The sequence below is a fragment of the Choloepus didactylus genome, chromosome 3 (assembly GCF_015220235.1).
Source record: "Choloepus didactylus isolate mChoDid1 chromosome 3, mChoDid1.pri, whole genome shotgun sequence".
In the NCBI taxonomy this organism is placed as follows: domain Eukaryota; kingdom Metazoa; phylum Chordata; class Mammalia; order Pilosa; family Megalonychidae; genus Choloepus; species Choloepus didactylus.
Window position 1 is genome coordinate 137230175 of NC_051309.1, and position 22090 is coordinate 137252264.

The window sequence follows — 22090 nt, forward strand, 5'->3', positions numbered from 1 at the left end:
ATTTCAATTTTGGACATACTGAAGTTCAGGCTTTTTGGTAACTTCCAAGAGGAGGCCAACAAGAGGTAGTTGAATGTATTAGTCTAGAACCAGCAGAAAGGTCCAGATTGAAGATAAAACTAATAGTAAACATTTTGTAGCACTTCACATGGGATATAACCATAAAAGTTTAGGAAATATACCATCCTCCTTATAGTTAAAAGGAATGGTTCAAAAACAAGCAGACAAATGAATACACAGAAGCAAAAACAAAATCAAAGCCTCACCATTCAATTAGCAGAGAAAAGGAAATGCCAAGACCTGTGTGGGTCAAGATCAAGGCAACCTGTGTCCCTCATCTGGAAAGAGTGCTTTAGAAATGAGACTTACTCCCTTGAAATCAGGGAACACACCTGTCTTTATTCCTTGATTTCATCTCCTGTCTAACTCTGAGAGGCGATGACTTGGGGAGATGGGTGGGGGGACACATGCTCTGAGTGGAGAAGTAGAGGGCTAGAGTAGGGGTTGGGGGGGAGTTGGTAAATCAAAACTAAAAGTTAAAATTTTGGGGAAAGGATTCAAATTTGGGGCTAGATAAATCTCAGTAAGGGAGTTAAAGAATATAGAACAACATTATGTAAGGTTTTCCTTGCAAAAAAGAAAAAAAAAGAGACCATTGTACCCATTTTCTGGGGCAGCAAGAAAGTGAGGCAATTTGCAAGATTGTGCTCCACCCTATCAATTCTTGAAGTGGGAAGAACATAGGAAGGGAGGAACTCTAAGGAATTATAAAGAGGATTGTGTCACATACTAAGCGAAGAAAAGGAAATATATGGACAACTCTTAGCTTGAGAAGAAGCCTTATTTCAATGTATGATGGTGTGTTTGGGCCACTTCTCAAGAAGGAGCATCCGTTCTCTGTGTGCTTTTAAAATCTTCTGGAAAATATGATATTTGCTGGTATGAATGCAGTAAAATTGAACTTGCTAGATGTTTCAATGTGTAAACTTTTATTTTCTTTTTGCTTAGTAATTCAGAAAACGTATTGGCAAAAATATTTATGTAGTTTATAGACAAAGAAAAAAAGCACATGTTCCTGACCAAGTGAGGTAGTCATCATTTTATGTGGTTTTCCATATGTGTGTCACCAGAGCTTTAGAATACTGTTTTAGTTTGCTAGAGCTGCCATTATGCAAAATACCAGAAATGGATTGGCTTTTATGAAGAGGATTTACTAGATTACAAATTTACAGTCCCAAGGCCAAAAAATGTTCAAACTAAGGCATCAACCAGAAGATACCTTCACTGAGGAAAGGCCAATGATGTCCTGAAAACTTCTGTTAGCTGGGAAAGCACATGGCTGGTATCTGCTGGTCCTTTGCTCCTGGGTTCTGGTTTCAAAATGGATTTCTTCAAAATGCCTCTGGGCTTCTCTCTCTCAGCCTCTGCATCCCTACTTGGGCTCTGTCTCAATTAGCTTCTCTCTCTCAGCTCCTGTGCATCTTTGTTTAACTTCCAAGAGGAGGCCAATAAGAGGTTTTTCTGTCTAAGCTTCTGAGGGTCCTCTCTTAGCTTCTCTGGGGCAAACTCTTGGCCTCATCTCTTAGCTTAGCATCTCCAAACATCTTTCTGTCTGCATCTCCAAAGGTCCCCAAGCATCTTGGTCTGTGTTGGCTCTTGAGCTTTCTTAAGTAGTCCACTAACTAATCAAGACCCACCCTGAATAGGCGGGGCCACACCTCCACGGAAATAATCTTATCAAAAGGTCTTACCCACAGGTGGGTGAGTCATGTCTCCACGGAAACAATCAAAGGTCCCACCCAATAAGATCGGACTAAAAGATCATGGCTCCTCTGGGGTCCATAACAGTTTCAAATAGGCACAAATACCAAAGATAAATTTTTTGCTTGGCAGTTACTGGGGTTAATCTTGACACTTTTAAGAATTATGGGTCTGAGAGTAACGTGCATATTAGAAATATTTAGTACTCCCTTAAAATCTTACTGTGAAATTTAAATTTTTGTATTTTAGAATTTCACATTTTTAAACTTCCAATTCAACATGTCTTCCATGAAACTGTGAACTTTTTTGAGAGCTTAGTTTCTTGTATATTTATACTACAAAAGAATCATTAAGGACAAAGGATTATTCAAAATGTTTTCCTAAATATTATTATCATAAGATAGAGCATAAAGTTTTGTTGGAAGAACTCCACAGAGCTATGACTCAGAAATCTATTGAATTAAAAGTAGAATCTCAATTTTTTATTTTTCTTTTTTCTAAAACAAGTACAATAGCAGCAATGAATAATAGAGAATACATTTTAACTATGATCAAAGGTCATTAATTATCCTAAGTACATTACATACATTATCTTATTAATTCCCTCAACACCTCTTTGTGTGGGTTCTATTATTATTATTCCCATTTTACAATAAACTGCATGAAATTTAGTAAGTAGACTAAAACACCGTTTAAAAGAGATAGAGACCTGTGTCTCCTCCCATTCTTTTCCTCTAGGACCCTGATTTAGTTGTCTGTCTTTCCCCATTCACCATATGCATCTTCTTCCCAAGGAAACCCCTTGATCCCAAATAAATGCACTGATGTTCTCTAACTAAGGTTTTGTTTGTTTGTTTTGTTTTGTTTTTATTGCAACCAGTGGGAGGACTACTAACATAATTCAGATCATTAACTTCCATTTCATCAAATTGTATAAGAAAATAAACACAAATTCAAGAAATTCATACCAAGCTTTAGGTCAGGAATGATGCTCCAGAAAATAATAATTTTAGTTTTAGTGTATCTTTTGTGAGAAATCCAAAATCTGTGCCAAGGTTAATGTTTCCAAAAGCCCCACAAACTTAAACTGGCAAATAGCTGGGATCTCACATAGATTGTTTTGTTCCTGTTTATCAAGGGCTCTGCTTGGAATGGAGTCCCAGCGTCTCAGTCAGCAGCACTGGTGCAGCACCTTCAGGCAGTATGGCAGAGTGGCCCGGTGGTGAACAGCTCTAAGTCCCAGTCACAGGGAACAAACCCAGCTCCTAAATTCACAAACTGCTACACTTTGAAAAAGTTATTTGACCTTCCTAACCCTCACTTTCTTCACATATACAAGGGAGATAGCAGTACTAGTTTGGGAGGATTAAATGCTTCACATAAACTTCTTAAATCAGTGCTTGGCACTCTGTAAGACTTTATAAAAATTAGCTATTATCATTGTCAATATGTTGAGTAATACTTTTTAATGGATAGATTTTGATGTGTTTCCCCAGTGTCATAATACTTTGGATCTATTTTGGTGTTTTTGTGAAAAATGTTTGTGATATAATATTATCACTGTTTACACAAAGCACCTAATGAAAATCAGTTAAAATATTTTAGTCTGTTAATTATAAATGTAATCAATAGAATGAGCACTAATTTTCTTTCTGTTCACATAAAATCAAACACCTAATAGATGAGGTTTCTACAGTCATTAACTTTTTAAATATATACATTAATGTAAATGGAATGCTTAATTTTAAATACCTTACCTAGAAAGATATATATGGCAATAATTATCAGCATGTGGCCTAAATTGTATAGGTTTCTGGGAGGTATCATGCCACATTACAGTGTCCAGCTCAAGTAGTCATACACTTGCTTTCAACTAAAATAAATTTGAGCATCTTTTATAGAGCACAAAAATAACAGATTACCAAAACCACTGCATTCCATAGTTTTTTAGTCTGTTGATTTTGGTTCATATACATCTGAGCATAAACCTGATTGATACTATTGTCATCAGTAATTATATTTTGAGACTATAGAAACATGTTTGAATAAAAGAAAAGGAAATATCAGAAAGTCTTAAAGATTATTAGAAAAACTAATATTGAAAGGTGGTAAATCTCAACACCCTTCTGTAATAGAGGGTACTCCATAAATATTTTACAGATGAATGAATGAAGTAATTAATGGGCTAAGAATGAACAGCATTTAAACTTCATATGGAGGCAAATAATTGTATGCGCAAAAGGCTACATATTAAACAGAGTAGGAGAGTGTATTAGGGCTTCGTTTTCTTTTATTTTTTTTTAGATGATTCTTTACCATTTCTATTTAGAAGAGTAAAAGTTTGAAAAATGGTTTTGTAAACAGAACCAAAGGCAGGTATTTTGCCTTTTAGTTGTGGGGAAAACCCACAGAATCTAACCAAATATGGCATCTCACCTTCACAAAATGAGTTTGCTAACCTTGTGTAGTGCAGATAGTATATGCTGAGGCTTTTTTAAAGGTTGGGTTTTCATTATATGCTATAACAGAGCTGAAAAAGGAAATAAAAATGAATTATTTAATATTTATATTAAACATTTAATAGATCCAACCAAAATGATTCAAACTCAGCTCATCAAGATAAAGTTACTTTCATCAAACATAAGAATATAGTTTTGTTTCTTTTGTTTTATTAGAGGAGTTGTGGATTTAAAGGAAAATCATTCATAAAACACAGGGTTGCCATAAAGCACCGTATTATTAACACATTGCATTGGTGTGGTACATTAATTAAAATTGATGAAAGAACATTTTAATGATTACACTAACTAGAGTCCATGGTTTAAATTAGGATTTGCTGTTTGTGTTGTGCAGTTCCATGGATTTTTTAAAAAAATTTATTCTAGTAACATATACACAACATAAAATTTCACCTTTCAACCACATTTCAATATATAATTCAGTGCTGTTAACTATGTTCACAATGTTGTGCCAGCATCACCATCATCCATTACCAAAACTTTTCCATTACCCAAATAGAAACTCGGTACATTTAAGCCTTAACACCCTATTCCATATCCACACCCTGTCTAGATGCTGATGATGACTTTGCTTATTCTAATGGTTCTATTTCAATAAGATCATATATATGTGTCATTTCGTGTCTGAATTATTTCACAGAACTTGATGTCTACCAGGTTCATCCATGCTGTCACATGTATCAGAATTTCATTCTTTTTATGGCTGAATAATATTTCACTGTATATATCTATCACATTTTTTTATCCATTCATTGACTGATGGACATTTGAGTGCTTACATTTTTGCAATTGTGAATAATGCCTCTATGAAAGTATCTGTTCATCACTTTGGTTTCAATTCTTTTAGTTATATACCTAGATGTGGTATTGCTGGGTCATATGGTAATTCCATACTTCACTTTCTGAGAAACTGACAAACTGTCTTCCATGGCAGATGCAAGATTTTACATTCCCACACAATGAATGAGCATTCTTACTTCTTCACATCCTCTCCAACACTTGTAAATTTCTGTTTTTTTAGTAGTAGCCATTCTATAGAGTGTGAAATATTATTCTCATTGTAGTTTTAATTAGCATTTCCCTAATGATTAATGATGTTGAGTATCTTTTCATGTGCCTTTGGCCATTTGTAAATACTCTTTGGAGAAATGTTTATTCAAGTCTTCTGCCATTTTTAATTGGGTTGTTTGTATTTTGTTGTTGAGTTGAAGGATTTCTTTTTATATCCTGGATATTAACCCTTTTCAGATATGTGGTTTCCAAATAACTGCTCCCTTTCAATAGGTTGTTATTTTACTTTCAAGATAAAGTCCTATGATGGTCAAAAGTTTTTAATTTTGTTGAGCTCCCATAAATCTATTTTTTCTTTTGTTGCTTGTTCTTTGCGTGTAAAGTTTAAGAAACCATGGCCTAACACAAAGTTCTGAAGATGCTTCCTTACATTTTCTTCTCAGAATTTTATAGTTCTGGTTCTTATATTTAGATCCTTGACCAATTTTCAGTTGATTTTTGTGTATGGTGTGAGGTAAGGGCCCACCTTCATTCTTTTGTATATGGATATCCAGTTTTCCCAGCACCGTCTGTTGAAGAGATTATTATTTCCAAATTAAGGAGTCTTTGCCACCTTGTCAAAAATCAGTTGGCCATAAATGTGAGAGTTGATTTCTGAACTCTAAATTTGATAACGTTGGTCCAAATGTCTATCCTTGTGCTAGTACCATGCTGTTTTGTTGACTGTGGCTTTGTAATAAGTTTTAAGATTGAGAAGTGTGAATCTTTCAACTTCAATCCTTTTTTTCAAGGTAGCATTATCTAATTGGGGTCTCTTACCCTTCCATATAAATGTGAATATTGACTTTTCCGTTTCTGCAAAGAAGGTTGTGGAATTTTCATTGGGATTGTGTTAAATAAATCACTGAGTACAACTGACATCTTAACAATATTCAATCTTCCAACACATGGATGTAGAATATCCTTCCATTTATTTAGATTTTCTTTGATTCTTTTAGTATGTTTTATAACTTTCTGTGCACAGTTCCTTCACAAAGTTGGCTAGGTTTATTCCTAAATATTTCAGTCTTTAGTTGCTATTGTAAATAGAATTTTTTTTTTCTTGCTTCCTTCTGATTACTTGTAGCTAGAAACACTACCATTTCTGCATGTTGATCTTTTATCTCATCACTTTGCTGAATTCATTTATTAGCACTAGGAGCTTTGTTGTGGACTTTTCATGATTTTCTGTATATATGATCATGTCATATGCAAACAGTTTTACTTCATCCTTTCCAATTTAGATGCCTTTTATTTGTCTTGCCCAATTGCTCTTACTTGAACTTCTAGTACAATGTTGAATAACAGTGGTGACAGTAGGCATCCTTGTCTTGTTACTGGTTCTAGAGGGAAAGCTTTCAGTCTTTCATCATTAAGTAAGACGTTAGCTGTGTTTTTCATATATGCCCTTCATCCTATCGAGGAAGTTTCCTTCTGTTCGTAGTTTTCTAAGTGATTTTGTCAGGAAGGGGTTCTGGATTTTGTCAAATTCCTTTTCCTCATCAATTGAGATTATCATGTGCTTTCTTTCCTTAATTCTGTTAATGTGGTATATTACATTAATTGATTCTTTTAAAATTTTGAACCACCCTTGTATCACTGGGATAAATTATACTTCATCATCATGGTGTATAATTCTTTTAATGGACTGTTGGATACAGTTTGCTAGTATTTTGTTGAGGATTTTTGCATCTATATCCATAAAAGATATTGATCTATAAAGTTCTTTTCTTTTGGTGTCTTTATCTGGCTTTGATACAAAATGAATTAGGGGGTGACCCCTTTTTTTTTTTTTTTTCTTTCAAGAGTTTGAGCAGAATTCATATTAATTCTTTTTGATAGGTTTGGTAAAACTAACCTGTGAAGCCATCTGGTCCTGGGCTTTTCTTTGTTGTGAGGTTTTGATTACTGTTAGTGGTTTGTTTAAGATCTTCTGTTTCCTATTGAGACACTTCCCGTTTTTGAGCTATACATTTCCCTCTCAAAACTACCTTTGCTGCATGTTGTAAGTTTTAGTATATTGTATTTCATTTTCACTCACCTCAAGATATTTCCTAATTTCCCTTGTGGTTTCCTCAAGTGAAAGTTATTTCACTTTCAGCCTACTTATGTCTTTGAATTTAATGTGAGTCTCTTGTAAGCAGCATATAATTTGGTCATGCTTTTTAATCCATTTTGCCAATTCCTGTCTTTTGACTAGGGGGTTAATCCATTTACATTTTAAGTCATTACAGATAATGCAAGAATTTTTTCTGCTCTTTTGCTATTTGGTCTTTGTAAGTCTTAAAACTTTTTTGTTCTTCAATTTTTCCATTAATGCCTACTTTCATATTTATTTGATTTTTCGCATTGCACCATATTGAGTGCCTTCTCATTTCTATTTGGGTATATTTTTCATGTTTCCTCATGGTTACCGTGGGGTGAAAATTTAACATCCTAAATATATAACAACCATATTTCATTTGATAGTAACTTGATTTCAACAGCATACACATACACTGTTCCTATAACCCCTGCCCTCGCACCTTTTTCGTACTTGTTACAAATTATTTCTTTGTATGTTATACATCCAAAACAATAGATTTCTCATTACTTATGTTTTTGCATTTTAGCACTTGTAGGGAGTAAGAAGTGTTGTTACATCCCAAAGTATACAATAGTACTGGCATTTATAATTACCCAAATGATTACTTTTACCAGAGGTCTTTATTTCTTTATACTACTTTGGACCACTGTTTAGTGCCCCTTGTTTTCAGTCTGAAGAATGCCCTTTGACATTACTTGTAGGGCAAGTCTAGTGGTAATGGACTTCTTCAACTTCTGTTTATTTGGGATTGTCTTAATGTCTATCTGATTTTGAAAGAAAATCTCACTGGTTATAAAATTCTTGGTTGGCATTTGTTTTCTCTCAGCACTTTAAGTATTTCAACTCACTGCCATTTTGCCTCCAGGGTGTCTGATGAGAAATCAGCACTTAATCTAATTGATACTCCCTTGTACATAACACATTGCTATTCTCTTTCAACTTTTGGATCTCCCTCCTAGTCCTTTGCATTTGACAGTTTAATCAGTGTATGATGGGGCACATTTTTCTTCAAGTTTTTCCTCTTTAGTGTTCTCTAGGCTCCTCGGGTATACATATTCACATCCTTTACTAAATTTGGGAAGTTTTCTGTCATTGTTTCTTTGACTATTCCTTCTGTCCCTTTCTCTCTTCTCTTTATGGAACTCTCATAAAATGTATATTGGTACATTTGATGGTGTCTCAGAGGTTTCTTAGGCTATTTTCACTTTTTATAGTTCTTTTTTCTTTCTGTGCCTCAGCCTGACACATTTCTATTGTCTTGTCTTCAAGTTTGCTGATTCTTTCATCTGCCAGCTCCGATCTGCTGTTGTTGAAACCCTCCTGGGAATTTTTCATTTCAGTTATTGTGGTCTTCAACTCCAGTAGGTCCATTTGGATTCTTTTTGGAATTTCTTTCTCTTTATTGCTCTTTTCCTATTTTGTTCATTCATTATTTTTCTGATATCCTTTATGTGCCAGTTTGAATGTATTATGTCCCCCAGAAAAAGCCATATTCTTTGATGCAATCTTGTGGGACAGACATAGTAGTGGGGATTAAGTTGGAATATTTGGATTAGGTTGTTTGCATGGAGATGTGCCCCACCCAGCTGTGGGTGGTGACTCTGGTGGGATACTCCCATGGAGTCATGGCCCCACCCATTCAGGGTGGGCCTTGATCAGTGGAGCCATATAAATGAACTGACTCAAAGAAAAGGAATGGAGTGCAGCTGTGAGTGACATTTTGAAGAGGAGCAAGTTTGCTAGAGAGGAACATCCTGGGAGAAAGCCATTTTTAAACCAGAACTTTGGAGCAGACGCCAGCCACGTGCCTTCCCAGCTAACAGAGGTTTTCTGGACACCATTGGCCATCCTCCAGTGAAGGTACCCGATTGTTGATGTGTTACCTTGGACACTTTATGGCCTTAAGACTGTAACTGTGTGGCCAAATAAACCCCCTTTTTATAAAAGCCAATCCATCTCTGGTGTTTTGCATTCTGCAGCATTAGCAAACTAGAACACTTTAGTTTTTAATCTCTGTATTTTTCTTCATCTCTTTGAGCAAATTGACCCTTTTCCTAATATCCTTTAGTACTTTCTCTGTATTTTCCTCCATCCTCTTTTGCATATTGAAGATCATTTTTAAAGTCTTTGTCTGTTATGGCAAATCTGGTCTTCTTCAATGATGATTTCTAGATTTTTATCTTTTTCTTTTGGATGGGCCATCATTGCCTGTTTCTTTGTTTGTCTTATAGTGTTTTGTTGCACATGTACATTTTAATATTTTAAAATGTTAATTCTGGGATTTATTTCCTGAGTTGTCTATTTCTTGAGTTTGTATCAAACTAGCAATATGACAAGATTTTCTTGAGTATCAGGAGCTAACAAGGCCAGAAAATATTTTTCACCAACTTTGCAAGTCGGCTTTGCGTTGTATGGTGCTTTCATCACAGTTCAGCCCTCCTATCAGGCAGGTCAATCTAATCTTAAGTGCAGGGTCCTCTCTGTCTTTTCTGGGCCTGTATCTTGTCCTGGGCTTGTGCCTGATGGTGGCCTTGGGAGTTCACCATTTATATGAGTTTGAATGCCTCCTATACTTCCTAGGAAATAAAATTTACCCCTCTCCTGTCAGTTCCCCTGTAGGACTTAAGGCAGGTAAGCCTTTGTCTGAAGCCTTACACCTCAATTTTTTCTTACACTGCCTTCCTTTCCTGAAGCAGTTTTTTCTTGGAGGGCAAACTCAGGGGTGGGGTGGGGACACCTAGTCAAGAAAACCTATAACATTCCTTAAAATTTGCTCTCTAACTACTTGTTAAATTACACTTGGAAAGTTATCACTTCTATGTATATATGTTATATTCTACAATAAAAAATATGATTAAATAAAAAAAAGACATTTCCCAAGTCAGTCTTCCCTAGCCAGAACAAGGAACAGGGACTCACAAAGGGAGTGCTGGCAGGCTTCAAACTTCCCTGGGGAGGGGATGAGAGAGAGGCCACGATGGGCTTCAGGAACTTCTTCCATGACTCTCCAAAGCTCCAAAGCTGTCCTTTTGAGACTTGGCACCTGACCAGCCAATGCAGTCCTTCAGCTGTCCTCTGCAGCTCTAAAAAAAACACCTCCTTCAAGTCTCCTCCACCCTGTTTGTCTTTTGTGGTTTGGAACAATGGCCATACTCAGAGCCAGGCCCCCAGTGATCCAAAGTAGCTAATCAAAAGCAGTGATCAGTGATTGGATCATGCTTTTCCAGTATCTTGGAGAACTGGATTTTTTTATGTCCCTTTCTGGCATCAGCAAGTTATGCCTGGGGCCAGACCTCTCTGCTGCCTGCTGTGACAGTGGGGACCAATGAAAGTAAAACACTGCCTGGGAAGTGCAATTCACTAGTATTTGCTGAAATTTACCAGCCTCTTCCTCCCTTTCTTCCCTGGATGCTGCATGGTATGCTAATGGACTTCAGAGTTTCAAAATAGTTTGTTCAGATAGTCCCTGCCTGTTTAATTGTTCTGGTAGAGGGACTGATTCTTGGAGTTTCCTACTCTGCCGTCTTCCCAGAATTCCAGTTTTGAGATATACCTTGAAGCTTTTTTTCTATAAACTTGTATTAGTATAGAGAAAGGAATTTAAAGAATTCAGAATTTGTGTCAATGTTTTTGATATTAACATTGATAATTACTGTTAAAAATAAAGTTTGTAACGATGCCTCATCAGTTGGTTAGTTATTCCATGCATATGGGTATTCTACAAATCTGGTTTGTGGTATTTTCATGTAATTTCAGAGATGCCAGCAGTGCCTTTAGGAGCATTTAAAAGATATTGTTTTGCAATGTTGAATCAGCACCTTTGAAGTTGAATAAGAGTATACATACTCTATTTTGTGCATTAATACTAGGAAGGAGTTTATATTCTAGTTCATAAATGCAAATATTTTCTTGGAAAAATTGCTCAGTTACTTGCATTCAGAAATTATACTTTGAAACAAAGTATGTTGTTTTACAGCTGATTGTTATATTCATTATTATTTTGTATTTAAAAGCATTTTTTTCTAAGATGCTAAAAGTTTTAATAATTTTAGAAATCTCAAGTCACAGAGAAACAAATATTTGAAGCTTTCTGAACTACATTTAAAAAGTAAATTATATTAATGCAATCTGGAATTTCAGATATAAATGCTATTCAGTGGTTGGTTATCAAAACTTAAAAGCAGTAGGGTTTGAAGGACCTTCACAATAACAGCCATCAAATTATAATTTTAAAACTAAAATTATTTGCAGGTTTGGGCCATAGTACATAAAATACCTTAACTTTTTTTCAGTCTGAATTCTGTAATTCTACTCCAAAAGTCTTTTAGGAACTTTGGGTTGACACATTGACTTTGCAGTCTATACTTCATAAGACATCAGGTAACTCTAACACAGAAGAAACTATACAACATTATTCCATTTTTGCTTATCCAGACTGTTACCCTCAACCCTGCATTGAGGCCTCCTAGGATATCAGTTTCTAGAGTGTCACTAATCATCACATAGTAGCCAGGCTCAACTCTGAGGAGTTCACAGCAGTAATAAAATATGGATGGTGCTGGTTTCTCCTCTGTCTGCTTTCCACCTACAACAATAGCATCAAAACAGGTCTGACAGCCACAAGCCTCAGTCTTCTCCCTCTGGGTCTCTCTGTCTCCATTCATTAATAGAAGTAGGCAGACCTCCTTTGGAAGTTCAGTGAGCATGGCTTTGACATCTTCTGCTAGTGTTATATAAGTGTGCAGATTCCCACTGGAAATAATCTTCTTCAGTCAGTTTCTTATGGGCTGTACCACCCTTTATTCCCTGGATTGCTTCTTCCCATTGTGACGTCCTTAGATCAGTAACGCATGTCTTGGAGGGATCAAAGCACTCACTGATGAATTGAACTTAAACTTTGTCACAGATGATTTCAGCCTGTTCTTTGCAGTGGTATTTTGATTGTAAGAGCTTTCTTTATCATCTCCAACATGCCCTTCTGACTTTCCCCGGCAGTGCTGATGAGCGTGTTGTCCAGGTCAAAGAAAACAGCTCGCAACCTGTTCGGCCCATCCTGCAGGCAGCCCGCATCTCGCGCTGACAGGGCAGGCGGACATGAGGCACGCGTGCGCAAGTCGGGCCTGGGGGCGGGGCCACGGAGTCACCAGACCCGCCCCTGACTGCAGGCGCCCCCGCCATAGCCCGGATCTTTTCTTTTTTTTTTTCTGCAGGATCTCCTGTCCTAACTGGAACTGGAATGATCAATGTCATCGTAGATGATGTCAATGACAATGTGCCCACTTTTGCCAGTAAAATGTATTTCACAGCAATTCCTGAAGACGCACCAACTGGAACAGATGTTTTACTGGTAAATGCCTCAGATGCTGATGCTTCAACAAATGCAGTTGTCAGGTCAGTACATTTCCCTTTGAAAACTTTATTTTTTCATAAACATTTGTCTTTGTACTATGAGTATATTGCCTAATTTTACTAGAAATACCACAATATTAACAGTGGATATGTTGTGGTCATCTACTGCTGAGTAACCAACTATTCCAAAATTTGTGCTTAAAACAATTTTCTTTTTCTAAAATTTTATTTTATTTATTTTACTTATTCTTTTATTGTGTCTCATGATTTTGTAGGTCAGGAATTAGGGTAGGACCCAGTGAGAGATTCTTCTGCTTCATGTGGTTAACTGATGTCACTTAGCCGTATTCAGCTGCTGACTGGGGTGTTCTGAGGATCCAGTATGGCTTCACTCACATACCTGGTACCTTGGCAGGGATGACTGGAAGATTAGACTCAGCCCGGCCCCTCGCTTTCATTATTCAGTCTCAGGGCTTCTCCCTGTGGGATCTTTAGCTGGCTAGTTGGGCTTCTTACTTGGTGGCACAGGAGACTAAGACATTAAGGTGACAACTGTCAATGCCTGGCAAGACCAGGACTGAAAGTGGCACAGTATCACTTCCATATTACTATATTGTTCAAAACAGCCACAGGCTAGCCCAGATTCGAAAAGAGTGCTTTTTGATGGAGGAGTGCAGAAAAATCTGTGGTTATTTTTAATCTGCCCTAAGCAATAAGAATATTTGTGCTTTCCAAGTTTAGGAAAGTTTATTTTACTTTACTTACTTGCTTTTAAGGTGAACAGCAATATGTTTTTTTGGTCTAGAAAGGATGTACAGCAATTGAGTAGTAGTATTTCGTTTAGTTGTGTCTCCTTCCATGCCCTTTCTTAACTTTAAGAAAGACTTCTGGGTTTTCTAGAGTAAAGGCTCAAGTACATAAATGATTTTGACTATCTCTCACCTCTTTTAGGCTAGTTAAATTTGAGTGAGTTAGGTAGTTTTGAAAGTAAAAGATCAGAAGAGAGAATTTGAAGTGCTCAGATGAATTCATAGTCAAGGGTGGCATATGTACTGGTAATGGTGATAATTTGGTTAGTAATTTTTGTGGTTGTTGCTAACTTACTTTTAACAAAATCACTTCAGGAAACTGGGAGTAATTAGTTTCTTCCTGTGGCATAGGTAACTAAGTTAGACATTTTTCACTTAAACTTTTATTGCATTGCTAGTAGTAGATCTGCATTCTTTTTGAGGTAGTTAGGCAATTAAATGTAAATAAATAAGATTATTTCATGTACTAATGAGGGCTTTGGAAATAAAACAGGATACTACACAAACAGAGGGCTCTTGCCCAATATCTATCAAGAATTATTATTCTAATCCATGCAAAACAGGTAGCACTTGTTACCTCAATACACTAATTGTAGTATAGTACACACTTCCTCTTCATTGTAGTATTATAGTTTAATAATTATCTGCCATGTAGAGTGGAATTTCTTTAAAGACAACATTATAGAATATTGACAATCATCAGGATATTTCTCTTATCTTTGATGTTTAAAGTTCTGAGTGTGGAGATGTATATTTATCAAATAGCTACTATCCTCCAGATTCTAGCAGCAAATGCTCTGATTATATGCTGTTTAATGTATGTCAGACAATGATTTATCACAAAATGCCATCCTATATTCATAAGCTATGGTGATCACTTCAGAACAAGATATAAAATCTTGTTTATATTTTCAGAATATTTTACAGACTTGTACTGCAGGGTCTAATGTTATTCGTATGGGTTTATTAGAATGTATTTTGGTTATCTGATTGGTTGGTTGAAATTTCCTTTTCCTTTACTAGTTTTATATTTTGGTATTCAACTAAATCTATAAAACCCATCTATAAAAATCTTCAAGTGACTGTACAGACTGTTCATATAGTCAGTTAAAATAAAAATTGAAGCTTTTTAATCTTTGAAGAAAGTTTTTATTCATTTATAAATTAACTTAGGGCAGACAGTTATAACTGCTTAAAGTATTTTCATAGATAAAGTATGTAGTTATGGCAATCTGAACCTTATTTACTCTGGCCTGGTATACTTTTAATGGCATATTACACTTTTACATTAAGTGTTAATCGCTCCTTGCTAGTCATGGAATACAGGAGAAAATCTAGTCTTTCTTTTGGTTAACAGAGCTACTATTTTAATATTTATAAGCCATTTAAATTTTAGATATTTAAATCATTTACACAACTAGCTGATGGACTCTCTAATGGCATATTACTCTGAGTGCCTTATAATTTATAAATTTCCCCATATGGCCTAGCATGATCTTGGACACAGCAGCTACCCAATCTATATTTATTAACATTTTTATTTCTATCCATTTGATCAAGCTATGCGTTTTTATGGATGGTGCACTTACTTTCAGTTATGCATTTTATCTCGCCTTTAATATTTCCCCCTCTATTTGACCAGCCTGCTTTATTTCCTAGTCTTGATATATTTAATTCGTATCTTTCTTCCTATGTACCCACTCCAGAATTTAATTTGCATAGGTATCTATCCCGACCTTCTTTCAAGCCTTACTTCTAATTCCTTTCTGTCACAACATTGAGAAAATCACAAAACTGTTACCAATATCATCATTCAAAGGCAAATTCCTTAACATGTGTTCTTTATCCCAACCTATCCAATTTCTTCAATTATTTAATTCAGCAGGACTGCTGTTTTTCTCTTGGGTCTCCAATTTGCCCCTTTCCCTCAGATCATTTATTTATCCCTACAGAGATGCTAAGGATATCTGGTATTATATTCTGGTTCATTTATTTACCTACTATGACTTTGGAAAGTCATCTTAGTGTCTCTGCAGTTCATGATGCATATTAGTTAAAATGAAGATAATTCCTACTTAATGGGTTTGTGAGAATTAAATATTTATTGACCAACTACTATATGCCAAACAGTATTTATGTCATCAGTTAATATACATAAACATCTCTAGAACCTTTGTTTGGAACATGGAAGTCACCGAATTAATGTTAATTTGTTGTCTTTATATCCTTCTCATGTCTATTTAATTCTTAATGTATTCTTCCTTGCACAGAGACTGGCACATATTGTCTGGCACCTAAATAAATACAGTGAAAGAATGATTCTAATATTTTCCAGAACTGCTGCTTTTTCTATCTTTTATTACCAATTTTTTTGAATGGATAGTTTGAATTCAATACCTCAAAGTGTTGTCCAGCCATTGATTTCTGAAGATCTTTCAATCTGATTTTCTCCTCCATTGCTTTACTAAAAACGGCTCTATTAGAAGACTATATTGAAATTTTTCAAGTTCAGCAGTCTTCTCTGAGTCCTTGTTCTCCTGTTTCTTTTGCAACTTTTACACTATAGGTCATCTTCTCCTTTTGACAAATATTTTTTCTCCTCAACAATTGTGTCACTGTTATTTTTGATTTCTCACTCTGCTTTTCTGATCACACCTTCTAATCTGATAACTGCATATCCTTTTTATCACCGTACACTGTGTTTTGGACATTTCCCACAGCATTTTTTCTCAGTCCTTTTTTAAATTGCTCTAGCTTGGTGTGTATGAGACTGTGTGTGTGTGTGTGTGTGTGTGTGTGTGTGTGTGTGTGTATATAAGAGGGGGGTAGAGAGAGAGGGAGAGGGAGAAGGAGAGGGAGAAGGGAGAGGGAGGGGGGAGAAAGAGAGAGAGAGAGAGAGAGAGAGAGAGAGAGAGAGAATGAATATCTTATTATTTTCCATGGCCTTAACTATCAATTCTTGCAGAAAATCTTCAAATTTGTATTATCAATCCTGACTCCACTCCACTCTAGAGCTTTCCACTCATGTTTTTAACTCTCTGCTGGACAACTTTACCTGGAAGTTCTGTTGGCATCTTAAACAGAGCATATCAGGAACTCCTAACATTTCCTGTTTTACCCCTTGTTTTCTTCTTTCTTTAACTGATGTCGCCTGGCTTAGTTCATCCATGCCTAGTGACTCAGAGTCATCCTTTCTCCTTAAGTTCAATCAGTGGACAAGTTCTCATGTTTCTTCTTTTCTAATCTTTCTGGAACCCATCCTTTTCTGTGCATTCCTGCTGCCAATACCCTAGTTCTGTCCATAATTACATCATGCCTGGGCTGTTTTAATAAAAATTAACTTGCTTCCCTGACTCTGGTTTCTAATCACTCCAATCCATATACTACAAAATATTGTATAGTTATGGAGCACTTTGTTAAGTTTTGAGGAGTTAAGCAATCTAGGTCCCATAAGAAAAATAGTTTAATATTGGAGGTAATTTTATAATCTTGTAATTATAGTGTTTTGTAACAAGTATAGCTTTAAGTACAGAATGGGTAGAACAGTATAGTCAGTGCTACCTGAGACAGTAGAAGTTTCAAACAATTGATGATTTTTAGTAAAAATGAGAGTAGTTTATGGACAAATAAAGGGAACAAGGACATCTAAGCAAAGCCAGTAACATGTACAAGGGCCAAGAGCAGTGCAAAAGGATAGCATTAACTAAACAGAAATTTTCAATATGGTTGCTATGGATTTGGAGTGGGTCTTTGTATATGATATGGAAAAATCCAGAATTTCCTTTGTCATCTAATAGGAGAAACTGAAGTATTTTAAGCAGGTCAATAACATGACCAAATTTACAGTTTATAATCATTCTTCTCTCGAAGTTGGAGGACGTAATTTGGAATTAGAGAAGCCTGAATCAGTGAATGAAAGGGCAACTGCAGTAATTTGAACCAGCTTGATTAATCAATGGCTTGGCTCTAACAATGATATTCTCTTCCTCAGCTTTCAACTTCCAGGTTGTCTATGATATATTATCCATCCTCCATATTCTAGTCACTGCATAAATGGTCTTGAGCATCTTTCCAAGTGTATTCTTCACAAACCCCCAGTATATACCAGGCTTTCTGACTTATTAAATCCCTTTCTTTTCCTGTGAAGAAGATCCTCGCTTTATCAAGTCTAATGGCTCTGTTCTTGTTAATCTATAGTCAAGACTAAGGGTTGACCATCTATGACCTAAATGCCAAATTCAACCCATTGCCCTTTTTGTAAATGAAACACAGCCATGCCCATTCATTTCTGTATTGTCTTTGGATGCTTTTGCACTACAGCAGCAAGGTGAATACTGCAACAAAGACCTTGTGCCTACAAAGTTGAAAATATTTACTCTCTGGCCCCTTGCAGATACTTTTTTTCTAAACCCTGAGCTGAAACACTTCCTTTCTCCCTTTTTCAACACTGTTGTAAGATGGCTAACCCCTTTAAAACTTAGCTTAGATTCAGCCTTCTCCAAATAAGGGTATATTTTAATCATTCCAGTCAAATATGGTCTCTTCCTGTCATGAATAACTAGAACAATGCTTCAGAACAATCTCATAGCACTTAAGCGCATTACCTTGTTTTGTATTGAGTTCTCCATATTTCTTCCTTTTAGGATATAAGTTTTGATTTGAGGGCAGAACTTTTTACCTACTTATTTATGCCTCTCTTAGTCCATCTATCTATTTAACTATCTAAATTATAAATTGATTTTAACAGATTATGTATAATAGCTTATTGTACTATAATCATACATGTATATATATTCTGTTATATACATAAGTTTAGACTTTAGTGCTTACCATGTACCTATTACAATGCCAAGTGCTTTCATTCAGAATTATATTTAATTTTTAAAACCAAATTAAAGAAGAACGTATATGATCACTCTTTATGTATAAAAAAAGTAAGGCTTATTTCGGTTAATAAATTTTCTGAATCTAAATGCTGTTAAGTAGTGAGATCAAAATTCACATCCAGGTCAACCATGTTCCAATCATGCCCAGTCTCTTAACTATTACTAAAGAATTGCATTCTAGAAGCGTGCAGCACAGGGGCCTATTTATGATCCTAGTGGATCTCAGGGAAAGGTAAGAAAGGATTAAAAAAATCAAACATGGGTCTTTTTAACTGTACAAATGCAGCAATGGTTGATTCACCTTTCAGGTAAGAATCTTCTCAGCTTATAATTTGAAACAGCATTTTCTTATTCTCAAAACAGTAGGTAAATTAACATATTTGTTGATTTGTGTTGAACTAAATCAGTATCAACCAATTCTACACTGACATAACTTGAGCAAGAGTCGATTTTGGCTTAGCAACCAGATTCTGTGTTTCTTGTCTTCACTACATTCTATCAGGCTGTTTCACCTTCTTTATACTGTAGTAAACAGAAAATATGCCTGTTAAAGTCATGCTCTAGCTCTGCCATTTATAGATTGCATGTTACTTTGTACAAAATCATTAGTCTCTCTTGTATTTATATTCATCATTGATAAAATTCCAAAAAATAAAACCAAACTGTTAGGATTGCTGCAAGGTTGAAATGAGAGCATATGTAAAATGCCTAGTAGACTGCTTGTTAAATACTAAGAACTTGTAAGATGTGACAGATCTTTGAAGAACAATCTAGATGCATAGATGTTAAGAAAATAACACAAGACAATCTGAAATGTTCGTAACCTTAGGAAAAATTTGACCGAAGAAGTAGTAGAAATCTCCATGCAGGGGATGAGAACTGAACTGAGTTCCAAAGAAGACATGTGGCAAAAACCTTAGCATGTTATCTTGACAATCTATCCATTTATAGAGTCTCCTGTGTTTCTTCTGTGGCTTTATTTTTTAACATTTATAAGTCTAAATTTGCATGAAATTTGTATTACAAAATATCTCCTGTAAGTAAAGTACCCTTTTGAGACATTTTAAAAATTTAGTAAAGTCTCTAAAGAAATTTATAAAACATTCATAAATATAACATTTTATTCTTTAGTTTTTAAAAATAGTAAATAAATTACTCCATTTTTAAACAGGCAATCATATGGGCCAGAACTTGTATAATAGCATAGGATCAAAGAGTAAGAATTTACAGCCTAAGGTTCCTTAATAAATTATTTAGTTGAAAACCATAAGCAACATCATTTGTCTTTTAACCCATTGGTCTTTCTAATATATCACGGTCTTGCTATATACAAATTTGCATGCATTTTTCTCATCACTTTTATCTTATTTTTGTTTGTGAATATTTAAGGGAACGACTATTTGACCCCTGATCTTTGCTATAATAAAGCTGTAAGAAAGTTCATTGCAGTATGAATTACTTTTTTTCCAGTTAAGTTATGTGGCAATTTCTGCATCCACTGATAGGAACAAGATTTCCCAAAGTAAAATCATGCAATTCTTATAATCCAAGTTCCTATAAACTTTCTCAGCAAGGTAAGGCAATTAGATTACTTTATGCATCTTTAACAATTGATTTATAATCCACTGATATTTTTAATTTTATGAAGAGAATAGATTCCTTTTACTGTATAGAAGTGGTAATTGTCCTTTATGGAAAGTGTCACTTTTGGTGCAGGGAACAAATCCAGTGCTATTCCCATACACTGCTGATCCTAACTTGTGGGTGTGCCAAAAAAGTCCTAATGTCTTTGTGATATCAAGGACTTTATCAATATTGAAATCTTTTTCTCAATAAAACCCCATCTCTGTTCTTTTCCTACTTTGCTATAATTTTATAGGATCTCTGTTCTCTTTGAGCATCAGCTGTTCAACACTTTGTTATTGCATTTAAACAGGATGAAAATGCTGAAATGCTTATTTCAAACTGTGAGCAGAGTGGAAGGAAAGTATACTCAGCTTGCTGCAACATAGATTTTTCTCCTGTGATTCTGTTAGACACAGGCTGTTGCTATGTTTTTATGGATACAAACCAAACTATAGAAATCTGCAGTTAATTCCAACAAGGGTATCTTTTTGTTGGTATAAAGGGCAGACTTTTATAGGCATCTATTTCTTTGCTCCCTCCTTGCTTTTAAAAAAAATATGGACCACAGCCAATTTCTGAACCTTCAAGCTTAGCTACTTCTTTTCTAGCTGAACTCTGGGACCCTACCTCAGTCACAAAACCGGGAATATATATAGCTAGTGATTAATTTTACTCTTCAGAAAGAAGAAAAAAACTATTTTCAGTGGAAATTCCTGCCTGTTAACCAGTCTGGTTAACATCAAAATATCCATGAATGTGTCATATCTCTCCTGAAACAAGAAACCAACATACCCATATGAGGAATGACAAGTGAGAGAATTAGTAACTAGGAATGTCTCTGTATAAATAATCCATTCTTCAATTGTTCTGTTTGTCAGTGTATGTCAAATATGGTGTTTTGTTTTTAAAGACTAAGATATCCAGCTGATCTTCTCTTGCATGTTATGGTATACAGCAGAAAAATAATTAAGGCTCATTTATCAGATGTTCATTTGTGATTCTGGCCATGACCCACAATCTTAGAGCAAGCCCTGATTTATGTGTTCAGGTTTATTTATTTAAAGCACAGTAGTCTTCTGGTTTAATTTGGGGCTTTGCTTAATTTCAGAGGCCCACAGAACTTGTGGGAAGCTGCTTGAGGTCATTGGGCACTTTTCATCAAGATTTAAAATGTAACATTCACCTAATATTAGATATGTTAAACATTTAATTATTTTGTGATCCTAGTTGTAATGCTTTCTTTACATTTTTGCCTCAGCTTTTAAGTTACAGTGAATAGATGTTTACAATTTTAAGACTATAAGAAATATGCCTCTCTCTCTCCTCTCTCCTTTAGTTATAGGATAATCGGTGGGAACTCACAGTTCACTATCAATCCATCCACGGGACAAATCATTACCAGTGCGCTGCTTGACAGAGAAACAAAAGAGAATTATACCTTAGTAGTGGTCTCCAGTGATGCTGGCTCCCCAGAGCCTCTTTCCAGTTCCACCAGTGTGCTTGTGACTGTGACTGATGTAAATGACAATCCACCAAGATTTCAGCATCACCCGTATGTCACACACGTCCCGTCTCCCACTCCTCCAGGTAATCAAACCAGCTGAGAACGCATGGAAAAATGGAAATTTACTTTGGGCATTTTCTATGAATAATTGTATGTTATTTTTACACATGTATTTCTGATATAGGGTACATTTACAAATCCTCTAAAACTCAGCTTATTTTGCCTAACTAAATTGAATGAATATTGAAACGTAAAAATCAAGTCTTCCCATACCAATTATGTTTGGGATTTTATAATTACCAAATCTTTCCTACTATTATTGCATAGCATTGCTTGAATATTGCTAAATGATTAAAATAGATATCAGTGCATAGTGGAGGAAGGTTCTTCCCTGAGGTATAAGTTGTATGTAAGTTCCCTGAGAGTAGGGACAACTTTTTTTATTTCAGCACTTAGTATATTGCCTGTCAGGTAACAGGCATTTCAAATTATGTTTGTGG

General features: G+C 35.5%; 1 protein-coding gene and 1 pseudogene across 2 annotated transcripts in view; one reads left to right on the forward strand and one right to left on the reverse strand.

Annotated features, from left to right (window-relative positions):
- Nucleotides 1-22090, forward strand: part of FAT4 (FAT atypical cadherin 4) — a 174879-nt gene that overhangs the window by 111258 nt on the left and 41531 nt on the right. For both annotated transcript variants that reach the window (XM_037830619.1, XM_037830620.1), the window contains exons 8-9: nucleotides 12627-12807; nucleotides 21423-21673. In XM_037830619.1, the coding sequence (XP_037686547.1) occupies nucleotides 12627-12807; nucleotides 21423-21673 (432 nt within the window). The remainder of the gene's footprint in view (nucleotides 1-12626; nucleotides 12808-21422; nucleotides 21674-22090) is intronic.
- Nucleotides 11741-12594, reverse strand: LOC119529085 (annotated as a pseudogene).